The sequence below is a fragment of the Thunnus albacares genome, chromosome 1 (assembly GCF_914725855.1).
Source record: "Thunnus albacares chromosome 1, fThuAlb1.1, whole genome shotgun sequence".
Lineage (NCBI taxonomy): Eukaryota > Metazoa > Chordata > Actinopteri > Scombriformes > Scombridae > Thunnus > Thunnus albacares.
Genome location: NC_058106.1, coordinates 10221185 through 10241958, shown reverse-complemented (window position 1 = coordinate 10241958; position 20774 = coordinate 10221185). Strand labels below are relative to the sequence as shown.

At 40.7% G+C, this 20774-nt stretch overlaps 2 protein-coding genes across 4 annotated transcripts in view; both read right to left on the bottom strand.

Moving 5' to 3' along the window:
* Positions 1 to 14645, bottom strand: part of LOC122998033 (thrombospondin type-1 domain-containing protein 4-like) — a 46122-nt gene extending 31477 nt beyond the window's left edge. The window contains exons 1-7 of the mRNA XM_044374585.1: positions 14271 to 14645; positions 13542 to 13596; positions 13314 to 13383; positions 11796 to 12118; positions 9823 to 10237; positions 8381 to 8483; positions 6595 to 6731 (exon numbers count right to left, since the gene is read on the bottom strand). Coding sequence (XP_044230520.1) covers positions 6595 to 6731; positions 8381 to 8483; positions 9823 to 10237; positions 11796 to 12118; positions 13314 to 13383; positions 13542 to 13570 — 1077 coding nt within the window. The 5' untranslated portion in view covers positions 13571 to 13596; positions 14271 to 14645. The remainder of the gene's footprint in view (positions 1 to 6594; positions 6732 to 8380; positions 8484 to 9822; positions 10238 to 11795; positions 12119 to 13313; positions 13384 to 13541; positions 13597 to 14270) is intronic.
* A 4779-nt stretch (positions 14646 to 19424) lies between these two features.
* LOC122997899 (leucine-rich repeat-containing protein 49) overlaps positions 19425 to 20774 on the bottom strand; it is a 36894-nt gene continuing 35544 nt past the window's right edge. For all 3 annotated transcript variants that reach the window (XM_044374374.1, XM_044374284.1, XM_044374459.1), the window contains one exon: positions 19425 to 20240. In XM_044374374.1, the coding sequence (XP_044230309.1) occupies positions 20025 to 20240 (216 nt within the window). In that variant the 3' untranslated portion in view covers positions 19425 to 20024. The remainder of the gene's footprint in view (positions 20241 to 20774) is intronic.

Here is a 20774-nt window from a genome sequence, read left to right as displayed (position 1 = left end):
GATCTTTCTTTCACTGTTCATCCGAAATGAGTAACTAAATTCAAGGGGGTTTCAATGCTTTAGAGCTGGCTTTTTCAACGTGTTTGTATACACATGTGATCCATAAAACATGTTCCTTGTTTGCACTTTTAAAAGTTGTTTTCTGTAAAATTAAGTTTATATAGAATAGAAACCACTAATAGATACCACTGTTAAAAACTATTAGAAACAATAGAAACTACTGATCAGATTTCCAAATGTACTCAACATGACTCTCAAAAATCATTCATAGTTGTATAATTTTCAGTAAAATGAAACAAAGCTGTCCTTCTAAGTTTACATGCAACAAGTGACATAATGCAGATAAAATAACGTTAGCTTAGGAAAATGCACATACTATAATTACGTACTGACATTGTAGTTGTTTAAACCTGGATGAGTCCAATAGGATATAAATATAATTTTAAGGCACGTTAAATCTTTGTATGGTTTGTCTTATTGTATATGGGTGTCAGATGGGTGGGTGTTGCCACAATGAACAAAATAATTAGTTTCACAATGTTATCATTAGGAAAGGAAAGTGTCTGAAACTCCATTTAGTGGAGTTTTTAGTATCTTACATGATCTGTCAAATACTTACAGTCTCAACATCAACAGAATTACTGCAAAGCATCTAATGTTCATAACAATCCAGAGATGAGAGACAGAAAGTGGTTTGGTTTGTTCTCATTTTAAGACAAACCACACGACAAACGGATAAAGGCAATGAACTGAGTGCATGTCTGAACCCATTCATTTCATTTGGTGTGTGTTGAGCCACCCCAATCAAGAGTCTAGTGCTACTCAGCAGTTTGGAAGCAGACTCTCACATCAGAGACAGAACAAATCAAGAAGGAAAGCAATGCCCCAGCAGCACACACAGAGAGAGCTGAGTGTCCTGAACACTGGGCAACTGTTTGGCTTGTCTGCACCCTCTTACACTCAGGATGTAGATGGTCTGTGAGTAAGCACAGGCACTAAAATGGAATGAAAAAATATTGGCAGGCCATTTTAATGTGCGTGGGCAAATTGAACATCAACATAGAAAAAACAACGGAGTAACCTCGAAATCTGCCATGTTCTATTACTATAGTTTTGAAATGCCCTGGGCACTTAACACATGTGGGTAGACTCAGACCTTTTTGATGGACAACAGTCTAGGCCACAGACCACAAAAACCTTTGTTATGCTCTGTCCAAACTTCTAGCAACCACATTACTAAACCCATCTCAGAGAGTTTGGGACAATCACCCTGGTGCTAAAACAGCAGACAATTTGTGTTAGTCAACAATCCAGGCAGTGAGATGAGGATAAGATCCCACAAGTCCCTCCCATAAGACAAAAGCTGAAGTGCTGCTGAAGAATAAAACTATACAACATGATGAGGATCTTCCATTAGTTTTGGTTGTAAAACCTGATAGACTTGTCTCTCTCTAACCAATTTGAGGTTGTCACTACGTCAGTTTCAGAAATATGGAGGCCTGTAGTGGGACCAGGGGACAAAGGTCAAATGGACAGAGCTAGGTTGTTATTCATGTAGCATGAAAGGTGTCAGGGACAAGTATCAGGGACCACACAAACTGTTGGCAGCGTTGTAAGAGCCAATGTTTCCTCTGTAATCAGCAGCGGTGTGTCGCCACTGCAATCACACATCTTCTACGGCTTTAATATGAAAAGTTAAAATAACAGTTTAATTGAGCCACATTTCTCTCTAAAGCAAAAGTACAGTCCAAATGTTTTCAATTCATTTTTCATTACTGTGATTAAGTATCTGAAAATCTGTTCATTGCCACAACCTGCAGCAGAGAACCGCAATGGGTCTGATGTGAAAGCCAAGATTCAAATTACGTCCAGACACCACTGCTATGTCAAATAACTCACAGAGGAAATACTGAAGAGTTGTGAGCTGATTTTTGTGTGCAGTGTCGATTCAAACTTCCACCTCTATCACTCTCCAAAAGTTGCTAATGTTTAAGTCATGAAAATAAACAATGGTAATGTAGGACATAGTAAAAATCCAGTAGCATGTGACGTGTCAGTGTGCACATACAGCATATCTGTATAAAGTTGTAGGAACGCTGTCACACCATGTTCATGAAATACATATTCTTGCAGTACAGGCTCAGTTTCCATAAGGTTTATGATTGTGTTTCTTCAGACTATATACTTAACACATCACTAAAGGTTTACTCCCTGTAGCGTGAGTCTGTGAGTCTGTGATTGGAGGCAACAATGTTTTCTCTACTATAAAATTACACAAAATACAGTATGCAGCAATTAAAAAATTTAATTTTCATTTTTAATTAATTCATTCTATCAGGTTTAACAGAGCCTGTCTATATTATGAGTTGTCATTTTGTCTAACCAAGTGTGTAAGTTACCAGCTACCCCTTGCAATAGGTGTCACAATATGTTTTGCATGTGTGCTTTCAATCACTGTGCAACAGTGAGTGCCTTTTGTTAAATGATAAATGCCTTCAATGTTTCATTTGGAAACAGTGTTTACAAATACCTATTTGTACTAAGAGCAAACTTTCAACATAATTATTTTTTTTCCTCCAGAAAAATGTACACAGTTCTGCTAATAGCTGTTTCTTTCACAATGTCATCAATGTGTTTTGTGCGTCAAGATAAATGTACCACAGTATCTCTGTGCTATGCGGGGACAGACTCTCACCTGCTGGATTCCTTCCATTAGAATAATTAGTTAGAAATCATTGTATGGTGTGGCACCTCTCTGAATCAGGGGTATTAGAGTCCCTGGTAGTCTATCATTAACACTTCTCAGCACCTTGGGGACAGCACACCAGTTTGTACAGTAGGTGCGACTGGATGTGAGATACCAGCTGATCCATATAGTGTAGCAGTGTTTTAGTTCATAAGACTGTAATCAACACGTGTTCGGTTTATTGCACTTCAGTTTTACATCACATTTTTACCTCTGGGTATTTTTGGTCTGGAAAATATCCAATAAAAATAGCAAATAGACACATAGAACACACGCTGTCCTTAGAGGAAACGTGACCTATGAAAACTCTCTGAAGCCTCTGAAGACCAGAGCTGCACAGGGTGGTACTGAACTAAAACATAATATCCATCTTGGTTTGTCATTATTGTCTTTTCAGGTCAGAAAGGGGGTAAACACTCTGGTTTCCACTACAGCTGGTCTTACCATCGAGAAATAACTGAAAACCACAATCATATATAATGAATGTGTGAAACATGTTGTAAAACACAATCTGGAGTACTGAGTAGAAAAATTTATTCACGCAGCTTGACTTTCCCAAAGAATTCAGCCAATTCACTCAGCATGCGCCCAGCAAAGCTTTCAAAATACTAATGACATGAATAAAAATTCCAGTATTTGAAACCATGAAACTGTTCAAGTGGACCGTTCTTCACTCCTTCCTCATCCACTGACCTCAACAGCTGGTTAGATCCTGGGCAGAGCTGGAAGCCACCAGGGCCACATCTGAACACTGCACTTATTGCACACTTAGCCAGTATGTGATCTCAGAATGTGACTTAAATGCGATTTATGTTTTATGTTCACATCAGCCTAACATGAAATTATACATTTTTAAGAGGTTATAAGTCAAGTAACTGTTTTTTTAAATTCTGATGAATTATTATATTAGTAATCTATATTATGTCATCTTTTAAAAGTGTTTCAATGTAAAAATCTGATGACTGATTAAATTTACAAGTTTTGTTAAAATTTGATCCATCTCTTAGTATAGTATTTTGACAAGTTATGAAGTATCATGTTAGGTCAAGCAGAGTGCACCAAACCAGCTGACCATCAGCTGATGCAAACAAGCACCAATGATGACTAACACTTCAAACAATCAGTTTGAGCTGCCAACTCCTCATTCTTCCCTGTGGTTCCTTCCTGCTCTGTTCTGCTGCTGAATGCTCGTGCTGCTCGCTCCCTCGCTCCCTCTACCACACCAGTTCTGGCTGGGCCACTCAAGGACATTCACAGAGTTGTCCCTAAGCCACTCCTGTGTTGTCTTGGCTATGCTTTCCCTCAACTCTGACCAGTCTCTGCCGCTGAACCCCCCCCCCCCACAGCACATGCCACCAGCATGCTTCACCGTTGGGATGGTACTGGGCAGGTGATGAGCGGTGCCTGGTTTCCTCAAGACATGACACTTATAATTGAGGCCAAACAGTTCAATCTTGGTTTCATCAGACCAGAGAATCTTGTTTCTCACAATCTGAGAGTCCTTCAGGTGCTTTTTTGCAAACTCCAGGCGGGCTTTCCTGTGTCTTTCACTGAGGAGAGGGTCCGTCTGGCCACTCTGCCGTAAAGCCCAGATCGGTAGAGTGTTGCAGTGATGGTTGTCCTTCTGGAAGTTCATCCCATCTCCACACAGGATCTCTGGAGCTCAGCCAGAGTGACCATCAGGTTCTTAATCACCTCTCTTACCAAGGCCCTTCTCCCCCGATTGCTCAGTTTGGCTGAGTGGCCAGCTCTAGAGGAGTCCTGGTTGTTCCAAACTTCTTTCATTTAAGAATTATGGAGGCCACTGTGATCTTTGGAAACCTTCAATGCAGCAGAAATTTTTTGTAGCCTTCCCCAGATCTGTCCCTCGACACAATCCTGTCTCTGAGCTCTGCAGGCAGTTCCTTCGACCTCATGGCTTGGTTTTTGCTCTGATATGCATCCAATCAAGGTGTAGAAACATCTCAAAGATGATCAAGAGAAATCGAGGCACCTGAGCCAAATTTATATAGCATAGCAAAGGGTCTAATGTCAATGTGATATTTCAGTTTTTCCTTAGTAAATTTGCAAACATTTCTAAAATCCTATTTTCACTTTGTCATTATGGGGTACTGAGCGTAGATTGATGAGGGAAAAAATGAATTTAAATGATTTTAGCATAAGGCTGCAACATAACAAAATGTGAAAAAAAGTGAAGGAGTCTGAATACTTTCTGAATGCAATGTACTTGCAAAAACATTTCTTGCTTTGATCATTATGTATATTCCATATGTCATATGTATGTATGTATCTGCAGGGTCCTCTTACCTCTGGTGGGGAGAGAAGAACCTGTAGCGCCAGCTTCAAGAGTTTATCAATTCCCACAATATTATTTCATTTCAGTGATGAGAGCAGTTCTGATTTGTATTAAAATAATCCAGATGTTTTTGCATTATCTCTTGGCTCGTAGCTCGGGGGGATCTCCAGTTCAAATGGCTGGACCAGCTGAGAAAATCTCAGTGGGGAGAGTGATGAGAGAAAAATCTCTCTTCCTTAAAAAAATGCTGATGTGTTTGAATCCTAAAATGATCAGATGAAAAAGTCTGGAGCAGGAAAATAAGTGCTTAACATTTGCAGATCAATATTTTCTCACTGTTTCCAAATGTGTGCAGTGTCATGATTTCCACTCATAGATCACAGTTTAGTTCCCATCATTAATTATCATAATTCACCACTCCCCATGTGATAGATCACAATGTCCTGTGTATTAACAGTGGAAATGTGATCAAGGCTAAAATGAGAGATCAGAGGGCTTTCTATCTTGATTAAATCTTAATGTTGCAAAGATTGTCGCTGGATTACAGTGCATGGGAAATACACGGCGAGGTCAGCATGGCCAACTGGAAACAAGCTCCTACTTCAACATATTTCTCAGAGTTAAACCCTGATCAAAAGAACGCTAAAGTGAATCCAGCACATTGAATACATAGCCAGCCGTACGTTACAGGCCCACACAGCGTCTTATGCCTCTCCAACTCTGCGCTCACAGGTGTGTTTTCATGGTGTGTATTAAATATGGGGTCAGAAGTACAAATATGTCCTACATTGAGATCCCAGATCTCCTGCTTTGGCCCAAGGGGATAAAAACTTCCCCCTGACCTCCACTTCACTTCTCCACGTTATATGGGAAGAGCTCACTGTGATGCTGTGCTGCCCTCTCCTGGTCACAGCTGTGAACATGTCAGGTATGTATGATACCTGAGGCGTACAAATATGGTCATACTAGAAATGTATTGTCCGAATTCTTATACACCACTTAAATGTGTACTTTATGGTGATCCACATAATCTCTGGGTTAGGATTAAACCTTCAGATTGGGTCATTAAGGTTTGGTCATAGTTTGTCAAACATGAACTGACTGTAGCACGGAAGGAATATCCAATAAATACTTGAACCACTTCTACAAAATAAATGTGTAATGCCAAAAACAAAAAAACAGTTTAAGGGAGATCATGCTAGTGTTTACAGCATACAGCATGACTGTATTATTTTCAGATGTACATTCATTGTCACAAATACCATACATTTGGTACAGATGGATACAGCAGTAGACTAAAGGAAGCAAAGAAGTTACCTTGTGAATGAAAGGCTACAGGGTCAAATCCCAAAACGAACAAAGCTTGTACATTAAGTCCTCAGCAGCTACAACCCTTAGTACAGCTCTGTATAGAAAATTAGAACTATGATGGAAAAACTCTTAAAGTAGATCCACAGAATGGCATTAACATGAAGCATAATGAAGGAAAACCATTTCCTGGATATTTTCTTTTTCTGAAAATTAAAAAATAATTGTTTGTACAGAGGCCTACCGTACACTTTCCCGCCACACAGAGAGAAGTACTGTTCTGTCCACAGGGCGTCCCATCGATCACCTTCTCTGACTGTCGCACATAGAACCTGAAGCCTATGGCCCGGCAGTTGAGTTCACAGTGCTGATCTTCATTAACTGGAAGGAGATTTAGGTGACTGTGAGAAGTATCCAGAAATTTTACATATTAGTGACACATATAACATATTAGTTTCATACAGAGGCAACAAATAGTACAACAACAGAACTACATAAAAGGATAATAAAAGACATATGGTGAACAGTATATAATACAAATTAATCTACATCTTAATATGTAGTGTCTAAGCAACTGTATAAATTGATCATATTTCTCAATAAATGTAACTTCACATATAAACATAAATATACAATATTTAGTAAATATGTGAACTATGAGGAATAGCTATATTTGTAGAGCATAGTGAATGGATAGTCAAAGGATGAGAACTGTAAATATGCAGAAAGGCCTTTTTTATAGCAGAAGAATATTCAAGCATTGGCCCTAAAATATATAATTTATGAAGCATGATCATTTAAAATATTGTGGCAGCACTAAAAGGTCAAAAGGTTAGAGGTCAGTGCAAAAACCACATCATGCAGGGCACAGGGCAACATTATGTCCCCATTAAGACTAATTATAACTAATACAATCACAGGAGGGCTAGTGTCTTAACCTCGGGCAACATGTATGTCATTTTAGCCAACAAAGCACTAAAAAAACATTCGATTAGATCAAAAATAATATTTTTGGCTTCTTTGACTACTGCTTCAAAACTGCAGCAAATGGCAACATAGCAATAACTTTGAAATAATATGTTTAACTGCCCAAAAGTAACAGAGAAAGGAGTTTGCAAATTCAGAATAATTCAGAAAGTGTCTCAAGTTATCAATTACGTAAAAGTAAAGTTCCAACAATGAGAAAAGTATTAAACGCTAGCATAAAAAAGTTGGATAAAACAAACAATATAAAGTATCTCATGCTAATATCAGTTTGAAACCAGCTCTTTCATTTTGACATGATTCCCTGTTTCATTTTGTGTCACAAAATCGACGGTAAGTGACCACAAAAGATCTTGATCCCTGTTCTTTCCATTCTGTTCAGGTGCTTTATTAATTAGATATACTATAAGCCCAAAAGCCAGACATTTCTTAAACAGATGTACAAGTGCATGATTAAGCACTGTTCAAGATGAGTGTCGAATAGTCCAGTCTCAACCTCTTACATTTACCTGAGGTTATTTAATCTTTACGTCTGCATTACCCGTCAGTCATGGCTACAGCACAAAGACGAGATCTCAGAATACACATCTGTTTGACAGGATATTAATTTGGAGACTGTTGTTTCCATTAGTGTTCTCGGAGAAAAGGCATTTCAGGAGGTGTTTTGACTGTTGCCTGGATACTTCAGGTGAGTGAGGTCAGTGAGTTTTGTATAAATGAACATTCGTCAGGGAGCCTACAGACAGGTGACATACTGCAGTCCTTACATCACACCATGATATAGATCATATAGGTCATAGGTCAGACGTGACAGTGAAAATGTGATTAATTGTGAAATGTTCATGACCTTAAGACTGAGTGCTTTTAAGGTTGGGATCCTGACAATCACAAGAGAGACACACTGTATTTTTCACTTATATACAGTATTATAATCTTCTAATTTTTAATATTTTATAATGTATATACAGATATACAGGTATCATTACTTTTCCATAATTTTAATGTTTTAAATGAAAATGTGTATCTCTAGGGCCTAATTGTCTTACCCTCATTGAAAGGCTCCCACTCGTACAGTCTGCCCATGAAAGGCTGGTTGTTGTATGAAGAACACTGAACAGCCCTGATGTGTCTACTGGATAGAGGGCAGGCCTGAGGATGGACCACACACACACACACACACACACACACACATACACACACACACACACACGCACGCATGCACACATTTATTTTCCATGAAGACGCCGAATACAACAAGTAAATCTTCTTGTGACTGCAGCTAGCTCACATTTCTCATTGTCATGGTCTGTAGCAGTTGATTGACTGCTGGAGTCAGCCGCCTCTGTTTTAACTGTTTTAACCTCATGCTTGTAGCTCAGGCATTTTCGCCAAAAGCAGTTAGAGTCCAGTACTTCTGAAAGCTCCCCGGTGAAACTCAACCTCCCTGACATCTCTCTGTACCTCCTTTGTCTAAACAAGCCCCTGCTCTGCTTTACTTTGCTTGAATATCTGTGTCATTACACACCAGAGACAATATACAGAAGCAGACATTGTTTGAATTTATTTTAATGCACAGGATGAATTCCATATCCTCAGTACAGATAAGCAAAGCTCATCCACACCCTTGTGCATTACAGCTGGAGTTTTAACTGCTGAGGTTTTGAAAGCCGATAGCTTTACTGATATTTTTATGCTGAAGCTGCCAGTGGATATTTAATATCAATATTCAATGGCTGTAACTTTTTATTCTACAATAATTTTAAAAAAGCAAAGCAAATTAAAGGTCTATACTGACCAACATCACAAAGTTAAGGGTTCTTATTCAAGTCTTATCTAATTCTTAGTCTTGGTTATCCAGAGTGCACTATAGGGCATCTCAGTATCTCATACTCAGTTGTTGGAGCATTGGTTAGAACACTATATGTGTAAATCAGGAATGGAAATAAAGAATCGATTCCACTTAGAACCGGCTACAAATTGTCTGAACTGAATTGTTACACAACTATGCCTGCGACTGACCAACAATAACTTAACATCAATATGCACACTCCGTGTGGGACTTGAGTCTAATCTGGCAAAGTGTGAGGTAGAAGTCACCTCATGAAGCTGACAATATTCCCCTTCACTCAGACATCACCATCAACCCTTGCTATATCTGTGCTGATCGTACATAATACTTGTTAATAAATATTCAAACTTTAAGGAGAGGAAGGGACTCTTCACACAAGAGTGTCAATATTCCCTGACTGGTCTGAATGTGTCTAATCAGCCTGCAATTCATTCTTGAGTAGACATTTCCAGATTTAAATCTTGTTGCAAAAACTGATTTTGCAAGATGTTGGTTCACCAACTGATCAATAAAAATGATAAAGGATTAAATAAGAAATCAGAGCAATAAGAAAAATCACTTATGTATCTGAACCTCATAAAATCCTTTAACAGCTGCTCTCCAGCCAACATGCTGAGAATAAAAAGAAGTGCTGCGTACGTTACTGTTGCAGAGCCGGTAGCGAGCATGCTCTCCTGCACAGAGGGAAGTAGGCAAGGGGTTGTAGGGTCTGTCTTGGTGCTGCTGAGGTCCAGAGGTCTGGCCCCCTGATGGTACCTCCTGCTGGACAGCCTGGTTGGCTGTGCCAGGCTGGTAGAGGGGGGCCCAGACTTGGTTATTTTTGGGCTGCATGTAGGGTCTGCTGTAGTAGCGGAGGTTGTTGGAGAGGTCCAGGTTGTTTGACCTGTGGCCACCATGGCCTCTAGCTGTGGGGTGGTGGGCATCCACCACAGCAGAGCGTCTCTGTCTGTGGGGGCGAGCCGTCCCAGAGCTCTGGTCTGCCTTCGTCTGCAATGGAGCAACAAAAGGTGCTCTCCCATAGCCGTACCTCCCTGGGATGATGTGACTGACTCTCCTGAAGACACAAATTAACAGATTAACACATGAACTAATGATGGTGTACTAGTTATCACCTCCATCTTTGGACCAACACATATCCCCACTGACTAGAATTGAGTCCAGCTACAGTACAGCAGTGTGCCTCATCTGCTTGTACCTATAATTTATCTAAAGAAACAAACATTTCTACAACCTACCCTGCAAAAAACAAGATTTTACAACAAAGGTCATCTGGAATAATTGGATTAATTTCTTCTTTTATTGTGGATGTCTTAGCTAAATGTTGTCTTTGATTGAGGAAACGATTAAGGCACTCCATCTGAAAGTAGGACGCTAGTAGCAGAATTCTAGGAGCTTTTGTCGTTATTTGGCTCCTTTAGATTCCAATTCAAACAACCCCCCATTACTCAGCTGTCAGTGCTATTTGTTTAAAGGCAAGCTCAACAGGAAGAAGGTCACAAAGCTGCCAAGCACAAGCCGAGCCTTTGACTCCATCCATAAAAGACTGGCTTTCCTCTGGTGGGCAGTCAGATGGCCCACAGTGATGGCTCCAAAGAGTCACTTTTAGACCAGGCTGCTCAGCATGCAGCGCAGACGTACAGACTCTTTAAGGGCTTGCAGATCTCAACAAAGACAAGAGCTGCGATACTGAAAAGATACAGCACGTTCTTTACTGAACATCATGGCAGTTAAATTACTTCCAATAGACGTAGATATCTTTTTGACAGTATTTCTTTAGTATTTAAAAATGTAGCACTCTGGTCAAATAAGTAATTATGAACTGTGATAATAGATGATAATTATTAACTTTTTTCATTTGCACCTATTTGTGCAGCACCTTGTGTAGGAAGCTACAGATTGGAGCTGCAACGATTAGTCAACTAATCAATTAGTCGTTTGACAGAAAATTAATCGCCAACTATTTCAATGATCAATTTATTTTTTTGAGTCATTTTTTGGGGACAAAAAAATGTAAATTCTCTGCTTCCAGCTTCTCAAATGTAAAGATTTTCTGGTTTCTTATATCTTCTTTGATAGTAAATTAAATGGGAATCTTCTGAATATCCTCAAAGAACAGACATTTGAGGATTTCACCTTGGGCTTTCGGGAACAGTGATCGACAGATTAATCAACAATGAAAATAAATGTTAGTTACAGCCCTACTGCAGATGGGTAACAAATTAAAGGAAAAACAAATATAAAGTCTCTTAATTAGGTATTGAGCAAGCAGAGCAGCTCCAACTCTCCTGGAGGGATGAACGCCATTCTTAGAAAGAATTTTCCCTCATTCGGTGTTTTGATGATGGTAAAGGTCAGTCCAACATCTCTTATAGGTTTTCAGTTGGGTTGCTATGGTGTCAGTATATGATTCACATTATTTTAGCATCTGCATGCATAATGCAGGCATCTGCATTCTTTGTTTGTCTCCACTCATTTACTCAAGTTTTTCCTTTTTTAACTTACAGTATATACAGTATCTAAACACTATCTAAACATACAGCCTTGTAAAGTTCAGAAAATCCAGTTGTAAATATAGTGATTTCAACACTTCACTTAGCCAAGTGATACAGCACCTGCGTCCACCAGGCCTGGTCTCCTTCTCCTTCCTCAGCTCTCCACGACTGCTGCTGTTGGAGTACCTGGCTGTGTCGCGGTGCAGAGGAACTGTGGGCCGTAGGGCTGAAACAACATGGCCTGGCTGATGGTGGTGAATGCCTACTCTTACGGGAGGGTATTGGGATGGAGTGTAAACAGGCAGGCAGGGCCTGCTCTGCTCTTGTACTCCTCCTCCACAGGTCCGGGAGCAGGTTGACCAGGGCCCCCAGGCGCCCCAGGAACCCTGAATTTCTCCATGCTCTGCCCTGAACTCCTGTTGGGGCTCTGCCCTATGAGGAACCTGTATGGAGACACAACAGTCTCAATTAGAGACACCACAGAGTGCATAGACGCAGGACAGTGCCACAAGAAGTGATTGCCAAGGATTGATGGAAAACCTCCATCAGAGAGATTTTAATCTCCCCAGATAATGGCCTTGTATAAAAGCTCAAGTCGGTGACCTCATCCCATCAACATGACTATCCTGCCCCTCCGCCTCCCTCCACTGTTCGTGAAACAGACCTCTGTTCACGTTTATAAAGCCTTGATTTGGCTGATTAGTGGGTGTCTGTTAGTGGCCTATCCCCTATTGGCTACCTGCGTTTCTCACTGTTGACTCTATCCCTCTGTGCAACTTTGCCAGAGACGTATTAGCAACGATCACTGCACTCTCTGTTTGAGGAACCTGCCAGGAGGAGCCCTGTGCCAAGCCGGCTTTATTCGTGGAGCCGCGTGGAAATCCTGCTCTTTAAGGAGCACTTTGTCTCCATTCACAGCAACCTCTCTGGGCAAACACATGGCCGTAGTAAAAGCTCAGCTGCCTTTGACTTTTAGCGGATGGAAAGAGAATACAGAAGCAGTAGGGAGAGTTGGCAGTAAGCTCTTCCCCTGTCAATCAGCCTGTGTAGCTATTCAGAGAGAACTCAGACCTCCCCCCAACCCCTTCACCCTGCTTCAGCCTTTGTAACTCAACGCCACTGTCATGTCTCGGGTCAGCCATAGGTCACACAGCTGGACTCCCGGTGGAAACACATGGAGCCGACTCACACCAACCCCCTCCAAACTGACTGGAGAGCTGATCTGTCAGTCAGCTTCATCCACTAGGTGCATCTGCTTGTTTCTTCCACTTGGCTCCTGTGGCTCCAGAGTTCAAGAGGTGGTTTGCTGACAGCTGACATTAGCTGTCTCTGTTTTGCTGCAATCAACAGAACTTTTCACTCTCACTCTCATTACAAGTTAACGGATTAGCACACAGGTCAGGTCCCCCTTGGGAGTATTCTCATTGGCAGAAGGAGCAGGAATGAAAGTCTACAACTTAGGGTGGTATTTGTCTGTGTTTAATGTCAATTAAACTGATAGATAAAACAAAAACAAACAAAGAAATTCCTGGAAATATTCAAGGGAGGTCTACCATCATCAGACAGATCACACATGTTGAAACACAGGTTTGTTCTTCTCCAGCAGCACCACCTGCTACACAACTGCTGTTCACCTACCTTTCTGTGGTCTGTTGTGTGTTGGCAGTCCAGGGGGTCTGACCAAAGCAACAGCAGCAGCACAGAAACTCTACAGACGACAGACAAGATGGATTACTGGTAATACTGGCAGGTTTACACCAATTACATGACTGGCTCATGACCAAGAATATACATGAATAATTATATTAAAATATTGCTATTGTTAAATTAGTAAATCCATCATTGAAACAATTCCTCTGAAATCACCTGATAGTCCAGACACAGTCTTGCTGCATAGCTCCTGGATTCTTAAGGTTGGACACTGAAGTGAAAATAGAGAAGTTTATATTATCATACAGCTGATTGGTAGTGACATTTCCAACACAACTGCTGTCTGTGTGGCCACAGTCCTGAGGGAGTGGAGGGTAAAACTCACATAAAAATAGGCATAAATTCTCTGGAGGACAAATAGTATTAAATCACAATTATATCATTTTATCTTGTGAATGTCAAAATCCATTTTCATTTTCATTTAAAATTCATTTGCCACTGCATTACCCTGCCTGACAATCCCTCAAGACAGTGACTCAGGATAAAAAATACACGACTTCTTGCCACTTGACCATGTGAGTTGACCTCTGACCTCTGCTTTCCTAATGAGAGAGGTTTCCTGCTGAAAAATTGCCCCCCCCTTAGACAGCAGCTCTAGGGTCCAGTAAGGAGAGAGACTTTCACCCCTCACCCCAGACCATATAACTCAGCCCTACTTTGCACCTTGTTCATTGAACCAGACAAGAAAAAAAAAGTCCTGCACACTTTAAGATGTCTAAATCAGGAGAAAAACATGCTTGAGCTGCACAGTAAACACTGAGAGATTATTAAGAAATCTCTCCATAAATTTCAAATTAGACTATTCAGTGTAAATTACAGTGATTATTAATAACAGCGTTAATATTAATCAACATAAACAGCCCACATATCATCATGTCGACGTACCTGTAGATAACTGATGCGGGTATGGTGAAGTAGAAGCTACTTCACTGTACTTTCTAAACAATGTATCCTACTCTGCAGGATTCATTTCCAAGCGCAGGTATCCTCATGTTCGAAACAATAATCCAGGTGGAAATGCAGGGTTTCCCTCCAGAGACTTGGTGCTGAGCCATGTAAATCGGTAATGTCGTACCCTGAGCTCTGAATTAAATCCTGGCGCAGTAGAAAGTCCGGACCCTCAACATGGTGATTCCGGCGGTTCTGCTTTTACGCACAAAGACACAGAATGACAGAAAGCTGGAAACCGACACCCTCTGGTGCGCCCCCTGCCGCAACTAGTACTCTCTGTGTGTGTGACTGTGTGTGTCATGTAAATATGTAGGTGCGAGCTTCCTCCTTTTCCCACCCCTTGTGTGGCGCGCTTGGATGTGATTTGTGTGTGTGGGAGAGAGAGAAAGATTTAGTTTCACAAATGGTCATTGCTGTGACTCTCTGACATCCATCTGTCTCATACTGAATGTCCATATTGAAGCCACAGGCAACTATTATGATCTCATTCATCAGCTGCAGTTCAAGTTCAAATCTAAACCTGGCAGCTCAGACGGCGGGCACAAAACGGAATGATAATCTACTTTTTTGCATTTCAAAAACCTAAAAATCCTTAAATGTGACAATGGGGTGGGCGGGCGGCATAGTTCAAGTGGAAGCATGTCATTGGGATTCAGGACTTAACTTGGTGATCAAAACAAATTGGAATGAAACAAAATACTTTTAAGCTTAGTGAAAAATGTCACATGGCTTTCAAGGTTTTTCCATAAACTGGAAAGCTCAGTGTATTGTTCTCTTTAGCATGCTTGTTTAATTTTACAGAACAAAACCATGTTCAGGGTTTACACCACACTATGTGACATACAGTATGCAGCTCATTATAGCCACTGCCTGTGAACATGCTGGCTTGTCAGCAGCTTCATTATATGGCCAACATAATCTGTGACATCGATCAGTGTATCAATATGTCTACAAATGCAAGTCTGTATATACGTAAACATGCGTCTCTGTGTGACTCTGCATGAGAGCTGCACCTGTTGTTGCCCCCACTGACCATCCTCACTGGTGCGTAGATGTTGATGCTGCTCAGGAATTTGCCTTTAACCCAAATGTTTCCAAACCCTTCACAGGCAAACAATCTATCACATTTATTTGTCACACGTAATCATATAAGGTGCAATCACAGTGAAATGTAATGCTGCCAGTCACTTTTACTTTTTTTAATTTGTGCATTTGTGCACATCAGTCTTAGGCAGTGACCTCATTTAGGATCCTAGTGGCCTGAGGGTACCTTCTTCTCGACAGCAGCAGGGAGAAAAGGCTGTTATGTTCCTTCAAGTAGGCATTTTCATTGTTCTCTGTGATCAAGCCCACCACAGCTGCGTTAGCAAACCTGATGATGGTGTTTGAGTCAAAAGTGGCTACACTGTCATGTATGTACAGGGAGTACAGCAGGGGGCTCAAAACGCAGCCCTGTGGTGCTCCAGTGTTAAGAACGAGGGTAGAAGAGGTGTGTCCATCTACCCTCACCAGCTGGGGTCTACCCATCAGGAGTGCACAGTAAGGTGTTTAATCTCAGGTCCTTCAGCTTTGTGATGAGCCTGGAGGGAACTATGATGTTAAATGCTCAACTGTAGTCAATGAACAGTAATCTCACATAGCTCCCTTTCTTGTCCAGGTGAGATTGGGTGGTGTGGAGCATGTGTGCTGAGGCATCTTCCATTGATTGGTTGGAACGGTAGGCAAACTGTAGTGGGTCGAGTGTGCTAGGTAGTGAGGAGCAGATGTAATCTTTGACCAGCTGTTCGAAGCACTTCATCACTACAGAGGTGAGTGACGCTGGGCGGTAGTTGTTCAGGCAGACTGGTCTTGTTTTCTTGGGCACAGGAATGATGGCAGACTTCTTGAAGCACATGGCTATGACAGACTGAGCCAGGGACAGGTTGAATACCATTGTGAATACTGGCGCTAGTTGGTCAGCACATAAATTGATACCGTCTGGTCCTGCTGCTTTCTTGGCCTACAATTAAAGCATCGTTAATGAACTAACATTCCGGATGACCCATTGAAGACCTCTCCAGACAAGATTTGGAGATGGGAGTCTGACACTGAACAAAAATGTGCACTGACATGCCATTAGATATACACCACACTGGAAAAAATACACAGGATAAAATATAGTGTTGTGTTATGTGTGCCTCAGCATTTATGGCTTACACTTGTTTGCAGTGAAAATCTAACTGATCAAAAAATATTGAACAAACCAGATAGATTACTACACTGATAACAATGATTATAATGTGATGATAATGTAACCTGATTCACGGTAAATTTCTCTAATTTAGAAAAAATAAAAACTTGATCTTAAACCTCCTGCCAAAATGAAAGCACAGTTCTAAGTGGTTATTTTTTGCAGTGCATGGCTCACAATAAACAATGCACTTGGTTCATTCCAGGAGAAACTAATAGTTGGTCCTGTGAGGTGGAACGAATTGGCAGCCATGTCTCCAGACTATACAAGAGTCTATCAGAGGGTCGAGCACATCAACATTGCAGCCTCCAAACCAGTGTTTAGGTTTATTGCTTGTCATTCACCCAAACACAAAATTGTGCAGATAATATTGCATGGACAAAGCCTCTTGGTAAGTCCATATTAGTGCAATAGTGATGTGTCTCTCACTTTACTCCATTGTTCTTACTCTCACAAGGTATTTGTATGTGTACAAAATGATTAGGCCAATCTAATGCTACTGTAAATCTCCTGGAATAAGTTTAGGCATGTTTCTGGGGGTTATTGCTTGGTATTCTGAGAAATGTAGATAACTAATGTAAACAAATTTAAAGGTAGTAAAGGCAGACTGAGGGAAAGTGGGTACAACAAAAATGTAATTACTTTACATAATGAACTGAGCACTACAGATGGTGAGTGTAAAGGCACTTGAGGGTGAAACTGTACTGCCTCAGTGGGACCGTTCTGTGGTAAAGTGAAAGTTTGGTTGGAATTAAAGCAGATCATCACTGAAAAAGTGCAAATGTAGAAAAAAGTGACAATTTTCATACAAACATAATTGCTTTTCAATACCCAGGCCCCTCTTAACTGATTTCCACTGTGTGTTGCTGGCAGAGCCGAGGCTTGACAATGATGCTGTTGTGACTGGACCGAAAAACACTGCGCAAAAATCCCAAAATAAGATAAATAAGTTCGAAAATATGCCAGCATCAATACTACATTGGCATGATTTTAGAAAGTAGTGTTTGTTGACACATAATTCAAGCAATAAAAGAAACAGAGAAGCTACTAACAGCTGAAGACAAACAGTGATGCTGTAGTTCTGGCAACGGCTCGGAAAAGACTGGACAACAAAAAAAGCTTTAACTGGCAAAAAAAAAAATAGTTTACAGAACATTAGGATGTAGTGTACACACTATAGCATTAGTATTAGAACACATGTACAGTATCACTGTATATCACATATACAGTGATATACAAAGTATATCACTGTATATCAGCATCAAGTGTTTTTCCCTAACAGGAGATCTCTTTTATGAAAAGCTGACACTTTGGCTTGAAGGTAGCACTAGAGGGAAGTTCATGGAGTGTCTAAAATAGAAATGTGGAGCATATATAGCATATATATATATATAATCTAACCATTATGGTTTGATATTTTTACAACTGGAAAAACATCTAAAGCAAATTTGATGGAAATCCAGCCTTTTTTCCAGGAAATCTTATCACAGACCAAAGGCAAGATTGCCTAAAATGTTATGAATCTTTCTCTGAGGACCATCAATATTCATATCAAATTTCACAGAAAGCTGGCTAGAAATAATCAGTATCTTATCTTGCAGCAAACAGAGCAAAAACATGATATGAATGAGACTGGTGCTCATGTAGTGTCTTCACTCTGCCAAAAAGGAAAAAAAAGACTTTTATTCGTGATGCCAGTGTCAGGCCCTATAAAGAAAAAAACACTATTTTTTAATTCGAGCAACAGATTGATTGTGGGTTATTACTCACCAACACATATGGACTTCATGTTCATGTGTTGAGCCTTCTTGACTGTGCAGGATTCAGGAAATATTGCATTGTCTGGACATCTAAACTCCTTTCCTAACAATGAGACATTGCTGTCACTGTCATTCTGTCTCCGTATCTCTGAAGCATGCTGTCACTAGTCATGGAGTTCTGTCAGTCCTTTGGGACTAGACTTCTTTCACAATGTTGACAGCCAACCCTTTGTTACAAAAAATGACAAGGAGTGTTGGCACAAAACAATGTTTTTCATCAGAGCTGCTCAAAATAAACTTGCTGCAGCTTTTTGATAGTAAACATTTGCATCTTGTGGTTCCTTGGTAAAGCAAGGGATGGATGAGTGAGATTAAAGCAGTCAACTCTCTGATCAGCAGTACTTTGAGAGCTAAAACGATACCTCATTAATGCCATTGAAAACTGGAAAACAACCCAACTTTGAGAAAGGACAAACTACCTTAACATTCAACTTTAGATTGAGCACTCAACACCCTTGAGCAAGGCATTGATCTCCAGTGGAGCTGATGACATTGGACAGCAGTACCTGTCTGCTCCTCGGTGTGTGTGTGGAGCTTTTTGGCTCTCCATCCCCCTTCAGTTACTCCTCCAGGTTGTTGCTGTGTTCTCCGCCGACATGCCTGATTAAATAAGGGTTAAAAAATTATTTGCGGGATGGTTTGAGCGAGCGGAGCAGGAACAGGTGGTGAGGACCTGCCAAAGCCTCTACGCCTTCAGGGACATTCCAGTCTGAGTTCACACTACCCAGAGGACCCTCTATGAGTTCTGGACCACCTAGCACTGAGCAGGGAATGGCACGCACATACATATAGCCTCTGCCTTGTGGGAGATCAGTGGTCTGTGAGGTGTTGATAATTCTGTCTTTCAAAGTGACTGTCAAGTGTAAACTGCACCTACAACAAAACAACTGTTTTGACTGCATGATTACATTTTTGAAAGCTGTATTTGAAGGTCCAGTCATTCACACATTGTGCCTGATGAAAGAAACATCTGCCTTTCTCCTTCCTGCTGTAGACACATTTCTAGTGAACACAACCGTGTAAACCATGTACACAAACTGAGTGTTAATACAGAATCTTTTAATACTAAGTACAATACAGAAAATCAGTGGTAAACAAAGAAAAGTCCATATCCTTGTGTGTGCCCCTCTTTTATGTCAGGCAGGAGAAAATGAAAGAACAATGCATGAAACAAGATTTAAGACACAGAAAAATCATTCTAGTCTCCAGAAAAGAGACACTGGTCATTTCCAGCTGATGATGGTGAAGAGGGGTCATTCAGAAGGCTTTTAAAGTGCAGAGGATGCTCTGTAGGGACCACAATGCACCACAAATCCCTTTAACTTTCTTCAAGTATGATACAGCTCCAAGCACTGACGAATCAGACAGCGTGTTTTCAGTGAAAATCTACATTCAATCAAGACGCCTTTGTCATCAGAATTTCTTTAAAATAAGTCTACATCCATCTTTAGAGAGAACTTCCCAGACACTGGGGAAATATACCCTTCAGTTCCAAAGATGTTAATAACTGATAAAGTCACTAAGTGATGATGTGTTACAGATGAATTATAAGATGGAGCACTGGGGACGCCCGGGGGAAAGCCATGTCCATATGTGTACATGAGTGTTTGTGGTCTAAGAGTGAACCTTTGGTCCTCTTCACTTGGTCTCAGAGAGCTTTGCAAGGCTGGCTTGGCGGAAGGCCGCTCGGTCCCTCATCTCCAACACACAGTCCCTCACCATCTCTGCAAACATGGAAGGCCAGAGCTTGTGAAGAGCCTCACCCTTCAAATTGGTGTCTGACGCCCTTTGGACCAACTCCTGGAGGTACTGTTGTATCATGGCAGCACGCTCCGATGACTCCACAGTGCCCTCCTGTGAGGAAAAGAAGAGAATATCCTTAATGTTGATTTGGTTTAACTGACTGTAATAATTACTTTAAGATGAAGTGCAGTGGTAGGAAAATCACAGAAGGGCAGAGTAAAGCTTGCTCCCTACATTTTTAGCAACATTTGGAACCACTGTGGAGCTAGATAATTGGATTTGGGAATTATGGAGAAGGTATAAAAGAGTGCACTCAGTAGATGTATCATAATTTAAAATGAATGTTTATATATGGTTTTTGATCCAGGATATTTAGACTGTTAACAAACAGGTGTATCAGTGCTGTCAACAGAAAATATATTATTTTGAAACCAAAACGTTTGATTCTGTACAGGAGGTCTTAAAGTTAAAAAAAAGCCAGCCTATTTCTTTAATCACATTAAAAATTGTACTTTGATGCACATTTAAATTTGTACAAGATGATGTGCAAGAAATACAAGTACAATTTTGTTGAAGCATGCCATACCAAAACTGTATTGCATCTGCATTAGTGCTACTGCGAGCTTTCCACCAGGAACATAATAG